General features: G+C 52.4%; 1 protein-coding gene across 3 annotated transcripts in view; it reads left to right on the forward strand.

Annotated features, from left to right (window-relative positions):
• The window catches only part of AKAP6 (A-kinase anchoring protein 6), a 799841-nt gene extending 784309 nt beyond the window's left edge, over nucleotides 1–15532 (forward strand). For all 3 annotated transcript variants that reach the window (XM_085627414.1, XM_085627413.1, XM_085627415.1), the window contains one exon: nucleotides 13916–15532. In XM_085627414.1, the coding sequence (XP_085483540.1) occupies nucleotides 13916–13972 (57 nt within the window). In that variant the 3' untranslated portion in view covers nucleotides 13973–15532. The remainder of the gene's footprint in view (nucleotides 1–13915) is intronic.
• Nucleotides 15533–15889: the final 357 nt, after the last annotated feature.

Genomic DNA, 15889 nt, shown 5'->3' on the forward strand with positions numbered 1-15889 from the left:
TGAGAAGTTGGCCTGGTATGTGCTGTCCACTAATTAAAGTGGGCACCTTGCACCAGTCCAAACAACCCTTACGGTGATAGGTTAAAGACAACCTTTATTGAAAGATATCCTAGTGGTAGCTATGGAGAGCAGCCTTCAGGCTAAGTCTTGAAGGAGTGTAAAGCAGCTTGTTTTACCAGATTATAACCTCCTGAATGACCAAATGAAAGGAGAACCACACAAGGTATATATATAAAATATATGTATTTATTACTAAACACTCTCTACTAATCTCTATATGAGATTAGAGCTCAAAGCACACAATACTCAATCAATAGAACGACAGTAAATAGCACAATACACAGTGGGCTCCAGGGGGAGACCGAACCATATGCTAAAAATAATGGTATAACAACAACGACTTCAATAGCCACAGTGCCTAGAGAACTTAGAGTCGCTGGGACCCCAAGGAACCACCCAAAGGAGTGACACCGGGAGCCCACGGAGGACGGGTGCAGTGTGAGAACACAGACGCGAGCTCTGTACAACTCTATGGGAAAGTTGCGGTTGGAAAATTACAGTTTAAGGACACTTCGGAGAGGACTTCAAGCAAACCCTTTAGAACATAGAAGGTTCTAAGGCCAACACCCTTGTGAGTACTGAGGTACCCGTGTTACCTCTCCCAAAGGAGCCGGGTGCATAGGGGTCAAGTGGTGTCGGAAACTTTCATCGTTTTCAATGGCGTGAGGCAAAGAAGTGCTGCTGCCGGGAAGATGAAAACTGTCTGGTGGAATCCAAGCCTGGATCCGAGGTGAGAACAACCTGAAAGCAGAGGGGACAGAGTCTGGGTCACTTCAGGGTGACCAGGGGCTCAGTAGACGAATGCCCACTGATGTCGGGTGCTTCAGGTGAGAAGATTAGATGCTTGACTCTGCAGCCACGGGGACCAGGAGACATCGACAATGACTAATGTCTGGAGGTGAGCTTTCCCACAAAGGATGTTGAGTGCTGGTGGGTCAGTGTCCGGACTGAACACCAACAAGCCTTGGCAAAGGCAACCAACGCAGGTAGAGGAAACAGGTTACGGTGTAGACCAGCAAGGTCCAGGAGACTCTCCAAGCTATGGGGAGTCAGGGCACGTCTGGAGAAACCAGAGAAGCCCAAGGAAAATCAAAGTGACCCTCGCCAGGACCCACAGGCCAACGAACTAGGGATCACGAAGGGACCTCAAGCGGAATCACAAAGCACCAGCCCATAGAGCACTCGTGGAGTAGAGGCCAGAGATCTTCGGGGGAAATACTGCTCAGGGTTGGGACTATACGTAGTCCAATGCAAAGCCTCAGGGATCACCAATAAGCATATGCTGCTGCAAAAGTACACGGTGCACAGGGGTTCAAGTTGCACGGTCCCCAAGAGGGATACTGGTCTCAGGATTGCTGAGAGAGCAGATCGACCTCGGAGACGCTCGGGAACCCTCCTCCTGTGTTGCAGAAATCCTCTGAGTCCTCAGGAGCTTGGGAGATGCAAACTGGTCAGATGCATTTAGGTGCCTGCTGCTGCAGGGGAGTCACTCCTTTACTCCAAGGGAGATTCTTCAGTCATCCGGCATTGTGCAGATCATCAAAGTACTTGGTTTCCGTTTGCAGAGTTTAGTCCAGGTAAAATCCAAAGTCCTGTAATCAGGTTTCCCACTTTATACCCATGGAAGGGGTTGGACTAACTCTGGGGACCCTCCTATGGGAGGGGCAGAACAGAGGGGTGGCTACACCCATGTCCTTTGTCCAGTTTCACGCCAGAGCAGGAGCAAATGGCTCCTGCAACCGGTTTGAGCTGGACTATGCACAGGGACACCAAATGTGCCCCCAGTGCAGACTTTCTGGCACTCTCAGAGTGCACCCACCCAGCCCCAATACACTAAAGTCTGTCTGGGAGGTGGTCGCACCTCCCTGTGACAGGAAACCTATTGTCAGGCCTTCCTCTGCTCGAGCTTGGCTCAGTAGCAGGAGGGCAGACTCGTGTCTGTGGCTGGCAGCATCCATTTTGTGATGCCCAGGTCGAGAAAGCTGGTACCGGGTGTACCGGTGTTTCACGTAAGTCCTTCTAGAAGGGTGGAATCGTACCTTCCTGCCAATTTCTGGCGGGGAGGTATGATTCCAAGGTGTTTGACACCAAACACAACATGTTTCTAAGCAGCCGTTTTAAAGTTAGCTTTTACCTCGAGGATATAATGCACTTAAATATATATCTGGTTGGCTGCATCACAGAGAACTCCGGAAAATAGGTCCCGAAGGCTGCAGAGGGGCTCTGCTCATGCAGGGGCACCCTCTCACATAAAACCCAGCACCCTGGCTTCAGCATTGATAAGGCCTGCCATAGGGGTGACTGATAGGTTTATGTGTGCAGTGATTTAGAATAGATATAGGTAACCTTTATCTAAGTAAGGGGTGCATGCACCACCTTACCCCGGCTGCTGTACAGACCTGTGGTGCCATTTTGAATGGTCTCTCAGGGGTCGTATAATACATGCTTCAGCCCCTGGGAGAGTTCAGGGGTACCTATGCCCTGGGTACATGGTGTACCATATACTAGGGACTGATAAGGGTACCCCAGAATCCAATCTGGAGTGTACCTATAGTACATGTAATCAATTTAGAGGAGAAAGCAGATAGGCTGGGGTCCTGAATAGCAGGGCCCCAGCCAGACTAAAGTCGAAAACAATGATATATCAGCAAAAAGTGGGGGTAATCATAAGTGGCAGATTCTTCTCTCCTACACTTTCCATTCGTGCATCAGCAGAATGATCTTAAAACAACCCCTTTATGTGCTTCTTAGAGGTGTGATCTATTCTCTCAGGGTTAGAAAATGCTCAGAAAACCCTACAGTCATTAATTGTCCTGAGTTAGACAATCTACCATAAACATTTTAAACAAGCATTGGCATAGCCAATAGGTCTCGCATTAATTACGTTTGAGCTATTGGCATTGCTAAATATTGCAACACCAATTGCAACCAAAGTCTATAAATTGTAGGTCCAAAAAATGTGTATTTAGTTTTGTAGCAATGGTGGCATGCTGCGCTTTAGATGAATATGTTTAAAAGTAAAGTGCGCCATACTGCGATTGCTACAATGGTTAATTGTGGATGCGTTAACAATTGATGTGTGCACTGATGGCTGGTGGTGTGTGTGCCGGTAGAAATTGTGCACTGATGGCTGGTGGTGTGTGTGCCTGGTGGAAGTGTGCACTGCCGACTGGTGATGTGTGTGCCTGGTGGAAGCGTGCACTGACAGCTGGTGGTGTGTGTGCCTTGTGAAAGCGTGCACTGACGGCTGGTGGTGTGTGTCTGGCGAAAGCGTGCACTAATGGCTGGTGGTGGTGTGGGCCTGGTGGAAGCGTGCACTGACGGCTGGTGGTGTTTGTGCCTGGTGGAAGTGTGCACTGACAGCTGGTGGTGTGTGTGCCTTGTGAAAGCGTGCACTGACGGCTGGTGGTGTGTGCCTAGCGAAAGCGTGCACTAACGGCTGGTGGTGGTGTGTGCCTGGTGGAAGCGTGCACTGACGGCTGGTGGTGTTTGTGCCCGGTGAAAGCGTGCACTGACGACTGATGGTGTCTGTGCCTGGTGAAAGTGTGCACTGATGGTGTGGGTGTGATTGTGTGTGTGGTTTTGTATGTGTGGTTGTGGTTGTGTGTGGTTGTGGTGTGTGTGTGGTTGTGGTGTGTGTGTGGTTGTGGTGTGTGTGGTTGTGGTGTGTGTGTGTGTGTGGTTGTGTGTGTTGTGGTTGTGTGTGTTGTGGTTGTGTGTGTGTGCTTTTGTGTGTGCTTGTGGTTGTTTTTGTGTGGTTTGGTGTGGTTGCGTATGTGTGTGTGTGGTTGTGTCACGTGGCAGTGAAGGGGACAGAAGGAGGAAAAGAAACAGAATCACGGGGCAGCGAAGGGGACAGGAGAAAAAAAGGCACAGAATCATGGGGGCAGCGAAGGGGACAGAAGGAGAAAAAAGGCACAGAATCACGGGGGCAGCAAGGGGGACAGAAGGAGAACAAGGGCACAGAATCACGGGGGCAGCAAGGGGGACAGAAGGAGAACAAGGGCACTGTTCTGCGTGGGGAGGGATCTGCCAATGACGCACATGAAGTAAAACCCGGCTGTTCCTTAACAACGTGGTTCTCTGTTTCTGAACGGTTATTATTTCGTACCCATGTGGGGTTCACCACCAGAAATTCTCAGTCCCTCTAAATCATTCTGTTCCTATCAATGGTAGAAATTAGACGAAAGGTGGGTTACCATAGTACCGCAAATGGACGCAGCAAAGGTCGCAGATGTATCACAGGTTCAGAAAGCTAGTGCTTTGTAAATGTAATATCTATTTTCCATTCGGGGAAGGCTCATGGGGAGGGGGGGCGGCGGAGGGGGGTGTTGGTAGATATTGGGGGCGGGGCTTGTGTATCGGTCGAGAGAGAGACAGCCAAAGGATAGGGGAAGGTTTGTGTGTGTGTTAATTTTTTGGTATGTGTGGATGGAAGACGCAGCAGAACATATGCTTCGTCCGCTAGGGCTGTTCGTCCATGTTATGTCTGTTTTGTCACACCAACCTTACCCCATTGGGACTCTACTTACTCCACTTGCTGGACCATGCCATCTTCATAACTAGGTAGGTTTAAGGAGGGGTTGAAAGCAATGTAGGGCAATGCACCCAATCCCCTTATTCCTTGCACACTGACAAACCCTCATCATGATCGCGATCACTCTCAAAGCGAAAGTGATCACGATCGCGATGACGCACGCTAGGGATGCGCGCGCAGCAGCGGGGGGAGGGGTATGGTGCAGGAGAAAGCTGGTGCAGGAGATGGCTGGGCGAGAAGGGAGGGGGGAATGCGGGGAGCAGCTGTGTGCGTGCACGCCATCGTGCGCTGTAGCTTGTCGCCAGCACAAAAAGGTGGGTAGCACTTTCGAAACCCACCTACTAAATGTCTCGCCAGGCCAGCACATGCGCTGGGTCAGGTGAGACCTAAAAAACGGCTTCTGACTGCTCCCATTTCCTAAAGCATAACAACAAAATGCTTACTTTGATGTTATCATCCAGGTAACCAAATCCTACCCCCGAGTGACATACATATGAGGAAGAGGCTTGAAGAGCTAAAAGTGCACTCCTTCTCTGCCCCCGCGAGGTTCGATATTAAACTTCAAAGTCAGACTTTGAAGCCCATTTGCAGTCCTTGAAATAAGGAATGTAATATCTGTATATAAAATAATTGGGACTTTTGTTTAACATACAATAAGCAGCGCCTCCGTGGCACCATTTGTACCCTTGTTACGGTGAGCGGGGTATAATCGATTGCGCAATATGCGGTTACTCTAAAGTTTATCACCAGCTGAGCGATATTTGCTGAAGCGAGAATATAACCCAATTATTATCGTAACACAGCGACACAGGGGGTACATTCTCTAACACAAATACACCGGGGGTATATTCTGTAAAAGTAACACCGCGGGTGCAGTGTGTTACACAATAACACTGCGGGTGCGGTCTTTTACACAATAACAGGGGTTGGGCACAGGAAGTGAAGTCCATCCATCTGAAGACTGAGTGAATCCGTGCACACTTTCGCTGTAGTTTCTTTAATTTACAGAATTTCTCATTTACCAAGAAGTGTTGTTACTGTGTCCCTAACTGACTCCCCAGCCTTGCCACAGTTTATCTCCCAATCTCGGTCAGTCAGTCAGTCGTCCACATGTTGGCGGCATGAGCTGTTACCACATGTGTACCAGCCCCTCCCACGCTGTCCCAGTTAGGCGGAGGTAGCGCCTTCTTTTCCTTTTTGGTGGTGAGGAGCTAGGTAACGCCTCTTCCTATCAGTAATAATGGGGCTCAAGGGGTCAGACATGACACAAGGCGGGATGCAGGCTTCTCACCTCCAGTGTAACTGCTGCCCCCTCTGGTATGTGCGGGTGATGCTGCCCCGACATCCGGTGCCAAGGGTTACAGACTCTGAGCCAGGGATAAATGCCGCGTGCACATTGGGTACGTGGCACGACTTCCCCTCTTCCAAGAGCCCAGTGTCAGTGTTAAGACTCCCATGAGAGTGGACAAGCAGCTTGGAATTGAGTCGGCGGCTGCCCCTAAAGGGACCCTCGTGCCTGACCGCCCCCTCTCCTCCCGGCCCCTCCAACCAGCAAAGGATGATGGTCTCTGTAGTCCTTCGGTCCCTGAAGCAGTCTTGGGTTCTCGCGTTGCGGGTGTGAAAGAGGCGCTTTGTAGCACTGCGTGGCAGTCACCCCCCTCCCCCCCCCCCAAAAGGATCATGGCCTCTGTGGCCTTCAGGCCCCAGAAGCAGCCGTGGGTTTGATGCATCATTGAGGTGGACACAAGGGCCCCCACAGTACCGCACCCCCATTATTAGAAATAACAAATCCGATCTGAACCTCCTCACTGGGGGACGTCTTGGAGAGGTGTACCCAGCATGGCTGACATGGAGCCAGTGATGCAACACCAGCGGGCTGTAATAGCTCGACAGGTCTAGTGTTTCCCATCACGGTGACCACACGTCATCCGCAGGCCAGGCGTGGCCTGCGGAAACCAATAAAGGGAGCCGGCCCGCTCGGGGGCGAGGTCTCCAACCAGAGCAACGGTGTAGCCTGATACTTATTCCCCAGTGCTGCGTCAGCCTAATCGCCCCGTGCCCCGCCACAGGCCCAGCCCCAGAACTTTACACTGGCGACGAGGGTGGGGGCCGGATTCACTGCGTGCCCCTCGGCCTCTCCCGGCAGCATCCGTCACCCGATCCTCCCCAGCTACGCGGAGGTGCCCCGCGCGCGGGCGCGATGACGAAGGGGAGGCCTTCGACCACGTGGGAGCTCCCGCCGGCCGAGTGCGTTTGTCTCTCCCGGTCCCGCCGTTTGGTTCAGGCGGACTCCGGAGCACCGGCATTCCCTGCTGTGCTGTTACTGCCACCAGTGAGGAGGCGACCACTGTACTCCATCAAGCCTTGGCAGCTCCAAGTAAGGATTTGCACCAAGTAACATTGACTGTCACACACAGACTGTGCCATTGCCTATAAGTTCATCCTCTGGTGCCACGGGGAGGGGATCTCCTGCTTACGAGCGGTGCTGGGGCCACGCACGGTGGTTAAGGGGTCGCCTGAGGTCGTTTAGCCCCACGGCAGGGCCGGCATTTACCCTCCACGCCCCTAGGGAGAAAAGGAGGGACAGTTGGACAAGGATACCGAGAGGGTGTGCTTCCTCCTGAGTTACAGCTCCACCTCACCTGCACAAGCGCACAAGCAGACACAATGAGCAATGATGGCCAGGTGGCCGCATCAGGCACTGGAGCGGCGCCTGGGCAAGTGGCGGCGCCAGCCCCTGCCCCTTTTCAACATGCCGCGTCAGGGGTTTTACCCCCCTTCAGCGAGCTGGAAGACCGGCTACCGCGGCTCCTCGTTGGAAAATTTGGATTGAGCGCCTAAATAATTACTTCGTCGTCACAAGAGAAGCCGACAACGCAATAAAGAGGTCGTTGCTATTACATTACGCAGGGGATGAAATATTCAAGTTGTTCAAACATCTGCCTAACACAGGTACAGCCGCAGACTACGACGCTGCAGTGGCTGCTCTTGATGCCCATTTCGACCCACAACTCAACCCAGATTTTGAGCGCTTCAAGCTGCGCCAGGCCCGGCAACGGGAAGGGGAGTCGATGGACGTGTTCTACGCGCGGCTGCGTGAGCTGGCGAGCACCTGTACGGAAGACGACCAACTGAAGGAAATACGCGCCCAGCTCATACAAGGGTGCAGAGACAAGACGTTAAGAGGCCTCATCCTGCGCCAGCTGAAGATCGCGCTGGAGGACATGCTAGTTCTGGCAAGGTCGCATGACTTGTCGGCAGCCCGGGCCAACGTAATGGAGCAGGCGCTGGGCAAGGCCCCAGTGAAGACGGAGACCATCAAGACGGAGCGGGCAGACGCCCTCCGTACCAGGCCGCGAGGAGACAACCACAAGGCCTCGCGTCAAGAAGGATCGAAGCAAAAGTGTGGATACTGCGGATACGAACCGCACGCAGCGAAGGACTGCCCTGCACAAGGGAAGACGTGCACAAACTGCGGAATCCCCAATCACTTCGCGTCAGTATGCCGGAGACGCACGAGAGGCCGGGAGTTCCAAAACCGGAAGCCACCAACCAAGGCGGTGCGACAGCTGTCTGTAACGGAAAGAAGGCTGCCGGTGGAGCAGACGAGAGGGGTGAGATACCAGGATGTGAGTGAAGAGTCGTCAAGCGATGGGGAGGAGGAGGTACACATGATCTCGTTTGCGAGGGAACTCAAGTTACGGCGTAGGCCCCAACCGACGTGTGTGGTACACGTGGCCGGGACAGAAGTGCACGCCGTGATCGACACGGGAGCCACGGTGAATGTAATGGGCCTCCAGCAGTACAGACGCCTAAAACCTCGCCCGCCGGTGCAGCCGTCCAAGACGAAGATTTATGCCTACGGAGCCGACACCCCGTTACCTCTCAAAGGGAAAATGACCGTCCCCGTCAAGGCCGATGACCATGAAGTGATGACGACTATCCATGTCATCGACAGGGAAGCCGACACCCTCATAAGCAGCCACACGGCGGAAGACCTAGGGTTAATATCGTTCGCACGGAGGGTGCAAACACACCAGGTGGATGAGCTGCTCAGTCAGTTCCCGGAGCTGTTTCGAGGCCTTGGCCGCATCAAGTGCGACCCCGTGAAGCTACATATCGACAAGACAGTCGTCCCGGTCGCGTTGAGGCATAGAAGAGTCCCGTTTCATCTACGACCACTAGTGGAGAAAGAGCTAGAAAACCTCCAGAGACTCGGCGTTATCGAGAAAGTATCGGGCCCTACACCGTGGGTATCCCCAATGGTCATAGCAGAGAAACCGAAACAGCCGGGAGCGATACGGCTATGCATTGACATGAGGCTCCCCAACAAATCCATAAAAAGGGAGCGGCACATCACGCCGACAATGGACGATATTATAGCCGATGTAAATGGATCCAAGTGGTTCTCGAAGATTGACCTAAACGCGGGATTCCACCAGCTCCCGCTGGCCAAGGAGAGTCGCTACATCACGACGTTCAGCACCCACCTGGGACTTCGGAGGTACAAAAGACTAAACTTCGGGATATCTTCGGCGGTGGAGGTATTCCAGAACACCATACGGGAGATGCTGTCGGGGCTCCCAGGAGTGTTGAACGTAAGTAACGACATCCTCATCCATTCAGCGACAGCGGCCGACCACTACGGACACCTCCGCAGTACTCTGGCGCGGCTCCAGGAGCACGGGGCTACACTTCACAGAGAGAAGTGCCAATTCTTCCAACCATCCCTGGAATTCTTCGGGTACGTCTTCAATCAGGAAGGCATCCAGGTAGACCCCCGGAAGTCACAATCGATCAAAGGCGCACCCGCGCCCACCTCGCCCACAGAGGTGTGCAGCTTCCTGGGCATGGCGACGTACTGCGGGAGGTTCATTCCCGGGCTGGCCACGTGGGCGGAGCCACTGAGAGCCCTTACCAAGTCAGATGCCCAGTGGCAGTGGGGACCGAAGGAAGAAGAGGCGTTCCAAGGTATCAAGGACGCCCTCCTGGGAGAAGCGACGCTTGCGTACTTTGACCCCACCAAGCGAATAGAGGTGTTGGCCGACGCCAGCCCCGTCGGGCTCGGCGCCGTGCTGACACAAGAGCGTGAACCAGGCAGGTGGGTCGCCCTGTCGTTTGCCAGCAAGTCTCTCACACCCACCGAAGCACGATATGCCCAGATAGAGCGGGAGGCCCTCGCCATCAAGTGGGCCTGTCACCATTTCCACTTGTACCTCAAGGGACAGCCGTTCACGATGGTGACTGATCACCAGCCACTCGTGCCACTTTTCAAAGGAACCTCACCAAGTCCCCCACCTCGCATCGAGAGATGGGCGGTCCAACTGCAGCCCTACGAGATGGAAGTGGTATACCGGCCTGGCGCCAAGAGCCTGGCGGACTTCTTATCTCGCCACCCGGACAAGACTGTCACGTCAGAAGACGACGACGACACCGACCAATATGTGCAGCTAGTGTCGGAAGCAGCCTGCCCGCGGAACATGACCCTGGAAGACATAAAAGTGGCAGCCCTGACCGATGGGGTGTACACCCGAACGCTGAAGGCAGTGCAAGAAGGGTCATGGGCACACTTCCTGAGGCAGGCCAACTCCTGGGGTCCAGGAGAGAAGGAACAGACGACAAAGATGTGGCAGATCCGGCACGAGCTTAGCGCCACGCCGGATGGGCTCCTGCTACGAGGACCTCGGCTGGTAATACCCGAAGGACTACGACAAAAGGCCACACAAATAGCCCATGGAGGACATCAGGGGATTACGAAGATGAAATCCCGGATGAGAGAGAAGCTCTGGTTCCCGGAACTGGAGAAGATGGTCGAGGAATATGTGAGGCGATGCCCGCTGTGTCAACTGACGGGAGGCGCAGAACGGCCAGCACCAGTAATCACGGAAGACGCATGCCCGGCCCCGTGGTCACGGGTCAGCATCGATTTCGGAAGCTTCCCGGGGGGGAAGCACACCCTGGTCTTGGTAGATGGATTCTCAAAATACCCCATAGTAGAGGTAGTGGCGTCCACAGCCTTTGTGCACGTAGCACCCAACCTCGAAAAGACATTTGCAATGTTTGGGTTCCCAGAGGAAATCCGCAGCGATAACAGACCGCCATTTCAGGGGGCTGAGTTCGCCACCTTTCTGGCACAAAGAGGGATACGCCATCGTCGGATAACACCCCAATGGCCGCAGGCCAACGGAGACGTAGAGCGTTTCATGCGCACACTGAACAAGGTGTTCCGAATTGCTGAGGTGGAACAAGCAGACCCAGAAAAACGCCTCCACGAGTTCCTGCGAGAGTACAGAAGCTCTCCCCACTGCACCACTCAGAGAAGCCCGTGGTCATTGATGCTCCATGGGCCCCGACGAGATTTACTCCCCTCGTGTCCGGGCTGGGCGCCGCCCCCACTGAGAGAAGCAGAAACACAAGACCGACGAACCCGCCGCAACAACCACGCGAGCCACCGGCGGCGCACCGCCGAGAGGGCCATCCACCCGGGGGCCACCGTTCTCTTACGGGACCGCCCAGACCAGCTACGAACCAGGGAGCTGGACAGTCACCGCCAACCAAGGAACCATGATCTCTGCCCGAAGGGGAGGCGAAGAAGTGTCCCGCAACATCTTGTGGTTCAAGGAGGTACCCCAAGACCACCCGGGGACGGCCACGGAAGGACAGACAGCCACCCCACCCCCCGGCACACCGGGGGAGGGCGAGAACTCCGCGAGTCCCCCAACCAGTCCCACCCCAGCTGGCGGACCCCTCGCAAGCCCATGCCTGAGAAGCTCCCCCAGAAGGTACAACCTGAGACCCAATCCAGGGCCCAGCCAAAGACTGAGAGACTTTGCCTGCTGAGGAGTGCCCAGGAGCGGCGGACGAGGGGACACGCAAGTAGCACCGCACATATGACTGTACACAGTTGAACGTAATGTTGTTGTCATGTATAGGAAAGGAAAAAAAAGTTTGTTTTGAATGAAGTTGGATAGGGATGTAACAGCTCGACAGGTCTAGTGTTTCCCATCACGGTGACCACACGTCATCCGCAGGTCAGGCGTGGCCTGCGGAAACCAATAAAGGGAGCCGGCCCGCTCGGGGGCGAGGTCTCCAACCAGAGCAACGGTGTAGCCTGATACTTATTCCCCAGTGCTGCGTCAGCCTAATCGCCCCGTGCCCCGCCACAGGCCCAGCCCCAGAACTTTACACAGGCCACACAGAAGCATCTACATTCACCCCCTCAACGCCCCCGAACCCCTCCGAAGACAGTACTTCTCACCCATAGCTGTCTTAATATCTACCTTAACACACTTCTTGTCTTCCTCTGCTTTGAATCAGTCGCCCTGGGTAGATCTTTTATAGTCGCCTTTTGAAACTGTCGGAGTTCTGGGCCCCTCTTCCTGTAGGTGAAAGTCGTCCCATAGAATAGTTTTGTGCAGAGTCCTGAGTCCAAAAACACAAATTCAACAAAAGGCAAGGGAGATGAGGCAAACATTTGGGGGAAGACCACCCGAAGACTGGCCACCCGAAGACTGGCCACCCGAAGACTGGCCACCCGAAGACTGGCCACCCGAAGACTGGCCACCCGAAGACTGGCCACCCTAAGACTGAGCCATAACTATATGGGGGGCATTGGGTTAATCCTGAAATGGCCCGCGCAGCGTTGTTTCTTCCTTTCTTTGTAGTCTGGGAATTAAGGGCATTTTGTATTTTTTTTTAAACTAATGTTTATTATGTCACAAGCAGGAGAGAGTCAACCTGGACTCATCTAGGGTGGGCCCATTGGATATACGGGAAATACCTTCTTTCTTAAAGGAACTGTCACTCACTAATCGTTGTCCTCTGAGGGTCGGGGCACGCTGCCACCTTTTCAATACAAGGAGCACTTTTTAACGAAAAAGGGTGTGGGATCTATAGGAGGTCATTTTTTTTAAATTGCCTAGCCGGTGTCCAACCAGTATTTATTCACGAGTCTGTCTGGCAAGATTGAAAGCTGGGAACATCGGGCTGGTTAGAGTTGTCACTCTTTGGCCCTTAAGTGCGATCAACTCGTTTCTGCAACGTACCCCAATCCAGGGACTTTTGTCAGGATCAATATGTCCCTATTAATACCCTTTTTGGAAAGGGTGGCCGGCTATTTATTTACCCATTCATGCCAAGCCACGCACATACAGGGGAGACTACCGTTATACATTTTCTTGGAGGTGGGTACATGGTAGTATACCGTGTATGGGCGTGGCATGGCATGACTGATTTAATAAATAGTCCCTCTTTCCCCTATATCCAGTGGGCCCACCCTAGATTACTCGAGGGTGACTCTCTTGATTGCCACACTGTATACGAGGAGGGTGAGTCACAACCTCGGTTTCCCCATCCCTCGCTCTCCTTATGTCATAATGTGTGTGTTGTCCATTTTATCCCGAGTATGTACTGATTTCTGGAAGCCCACAGCGCCCTGAAGCATCCAATGGTCGCATGTTGGCACTCAGTAACTGACAACTGAATCAACTCCCTCTCGCCGTCAACCTCATTGTACTTTCACACTCACCCTCTTATTCATTCATTATATCTGTACTTACCCTCATTCATTCTGTCACTCACTTAAGCACTCAGTCCCTCATTCTCCTACTTCCTCACTTACTTGCCTTCATTCACCCACTCACATAGACACTCAGTCACTCATTCCCCTCATTTCCTCACCCATATGTACTGTTTCACTTGCTGTCCCTTTGACTTCTCCACTCACTCCGTGTCTCACTCTTGATTCAGCCACTAATGGCGACACTTCCTTCCTTCCTCATTGAGTTGTCTTTCTCGCTCACTCACACCTTCAGTCATTTGCTAACTTTTACTCACTCCATCACACAGACCAGTTTAAAACTCACCACCCTGCCAGTCATGCACACCAAATGGAGTAACCTTTTACTCAACTGTTTAAAAGTGCTTTTGTGCCTTGTCGGGGATGGGCGAGCGCCAACATAATGCAACCTCTGCTCACTTCTTCAGTCTTTTCCTGGCCATACACCCAGGCCCTCACCCAGTTGATCCTTTCCTCATTCATTTCTCCTGCACTCATCACTAACCCACTCTTTGTACCTCTACAACGGGATCTCCTCAAATTCAGCAATTTTTCTCCAAACATCAGCTTATAAATTTGCCATTCATATATTAATTCAACCAAGGAAAAGCCTCTAATAGAGTTTCCTGGCCTACACACAGGAGAGCTACTGGCGAGCTGCCTGTAGCTCGCGAGCTACTCGTTGGAGAAGCCTGAGGTCTACAAGCTCCTTTTCCCTGATGACCCAAACTCACCTCGCCTTGTTTTCTTCTCTCCTCTAGGAGCCGGAGTCGTCTTCGGATACAGGTGCATCCGTCAGCGCCCGGGGCACCCTATGATCCAATCGATGTCTGGTGTCCCCCAAGGAGCTGTGACCTATGGAAGATGTTGCAGCCCCTCTGGCCAGGGAGGGTCCTCTCTGCTGCCCTCAGGCTGCCCCTGCCTCCTCTATGCCAAACCCCACGGATATGTTTCCTTTCGCGTGGACTTTCTGCTCAAGCTACCTCCATGGACAAGGAGTCTGGCTGAATTATGGATGTATTCCCACCATGCAGCAGTCTTGTTTGGAGTGCTCTGCCAAAAGCGAACTTTTTTTCCAAGTGTTGCACCAAGAGGATGGGTTTTGAAGCCAACTTTGCCTCTTGAATGATGTAGACAGCTGGGTCCCTGGGAAAGGGAGTGCTTTCCTGGCAGGCTGGCCCCTGTGAAAGGCCCCTAGGTATCCTGCCACCGCTGACCTGTGCCTTTGAACCTCTGGCCCAGAAGGCACTGGAAAGGACTTCTCAATAGCCCCTTGGATGCTGAACATTTCCCTGTTTCTATGTTTAGGGTCAGAGTCCCTAACTGGTACCTCAGCATGTTGTCTCCCTGCATGGCAGCGCCCCCTTCTGTTGTAAAATGTCCAGGAGAGGAAGCAAGGCCCCTCCCTAGGTCCTCTCGAGAAAGGAAAGCTGGGCAAGGCAGTGACCCAGAAAAGGGGGAGAGAGAAGGGGGGGAGGAGGAGAAGGAGAGAGAGAGAGAGATAGAGAGGGAGGGAGGGAGAGAGAGGGAGAGAGAGGGAGAGAGAGGGAGAGAGAGATAGATGGAGAGATGGAGAGATGAAACCCAGAGGTCAGTGAGACCAAAATAGAAAGGGGGGGGGCTGGATCCTGGAAAAAGAAAATTAACTAATTAGGGAAACAGAGGAAAGAAGGAAAGGACTTATTTTGTGAAGACAGGGAGAAATCTGGTGCAGAAGGGTAAATAGCTAAAGATAAGGAGAAATAAATCAAGAAAATTGAAATTTAGCAATGAGAGATTTAGTGAGAAGGAGACGGACATTTATCAAAAAGAAGAGAATTGTATCCAATGGAAGGGAACGATTGAGCAACAAATGTAGCGATTCAGTGAATGTACATGAAAGATCCAGTGAAGAGCCAAGATTTAGCAATTCGAAGGAATTAATCTGCAAGTAGAAAAGATTCAGCAATGTGAGATTTAGCAAAGGAAACCGAGGGTTAGAACATGGAAGTGAAACATTGAGAAGAAGAAAGGGATTGGGTGAATGGGAGGGTAGATTAGCGTAGAATTGAACTATTGCGTGGGAAGAGAATGTATGGATTTTACAAAAAAGGCACATTTAGTGGGTCAGTAGATGTGGACAGTGAGAGGCCAGCCATAGAATCTGAGGCCAAACCTTTGAGACCTCCACACTCTGCCCCCTAAAGCAAAAAAAGAAATAAACTATATTGCGACCCACTGGTATGGAAAGCGACGCCCTGTGATGTGCAAACATTATCGAATCCTTGAACCTGCCCTGCAGGCCACGCCCCTTATTTGATTTTTTATTTGTTCCTCTTCAGTGTTTAATTTTTTTATTTGTATGTCCTGCGCTATATAATAAAATATTCCTTTAGGCACTGAGGTGTCCGCCCCTTTTTAAGACCCTCTGGTTTTCCGAGCTGTGGCTGTCTGATGATTCCTACCTTCAATCTCATTTCCAGGTCTTCTCTGGCAGGAGCCATTACTGTGAAATTTGCATTTGTAGAGGTCAAAGGTTATGGTGATGTCTTCAGTTCCAGCCAAAGGCCTTGTACTGTGAGAAGGAAGTGAGGCGGGCATTGCCAAGTGGATAGAACAAGAAACACTGCGCAGGAAGAGTCCTTCATTACCTGCTTCTCCTCTGTGTCTTGCTTGGATCTGAAGAACAACAGAGGCAGAAATACTTCCATTGTTCTTTTTCCATACATTCTGTGCAATCCTGGACGCCATTTCAA

The sequence above is a fragment of the Triturus cristatus genome, chromosome 9 (assembly GCF_964204655.1).
Source record: "Triturus cristatus chromosome 9, aTriCri1.1, whole genome shotgun sequence".
NCBI lineage: Eukaryota > Metazoa > Chordata > Amphibia > Caudata > Salamandridae > Triturus > Triturus cristatus.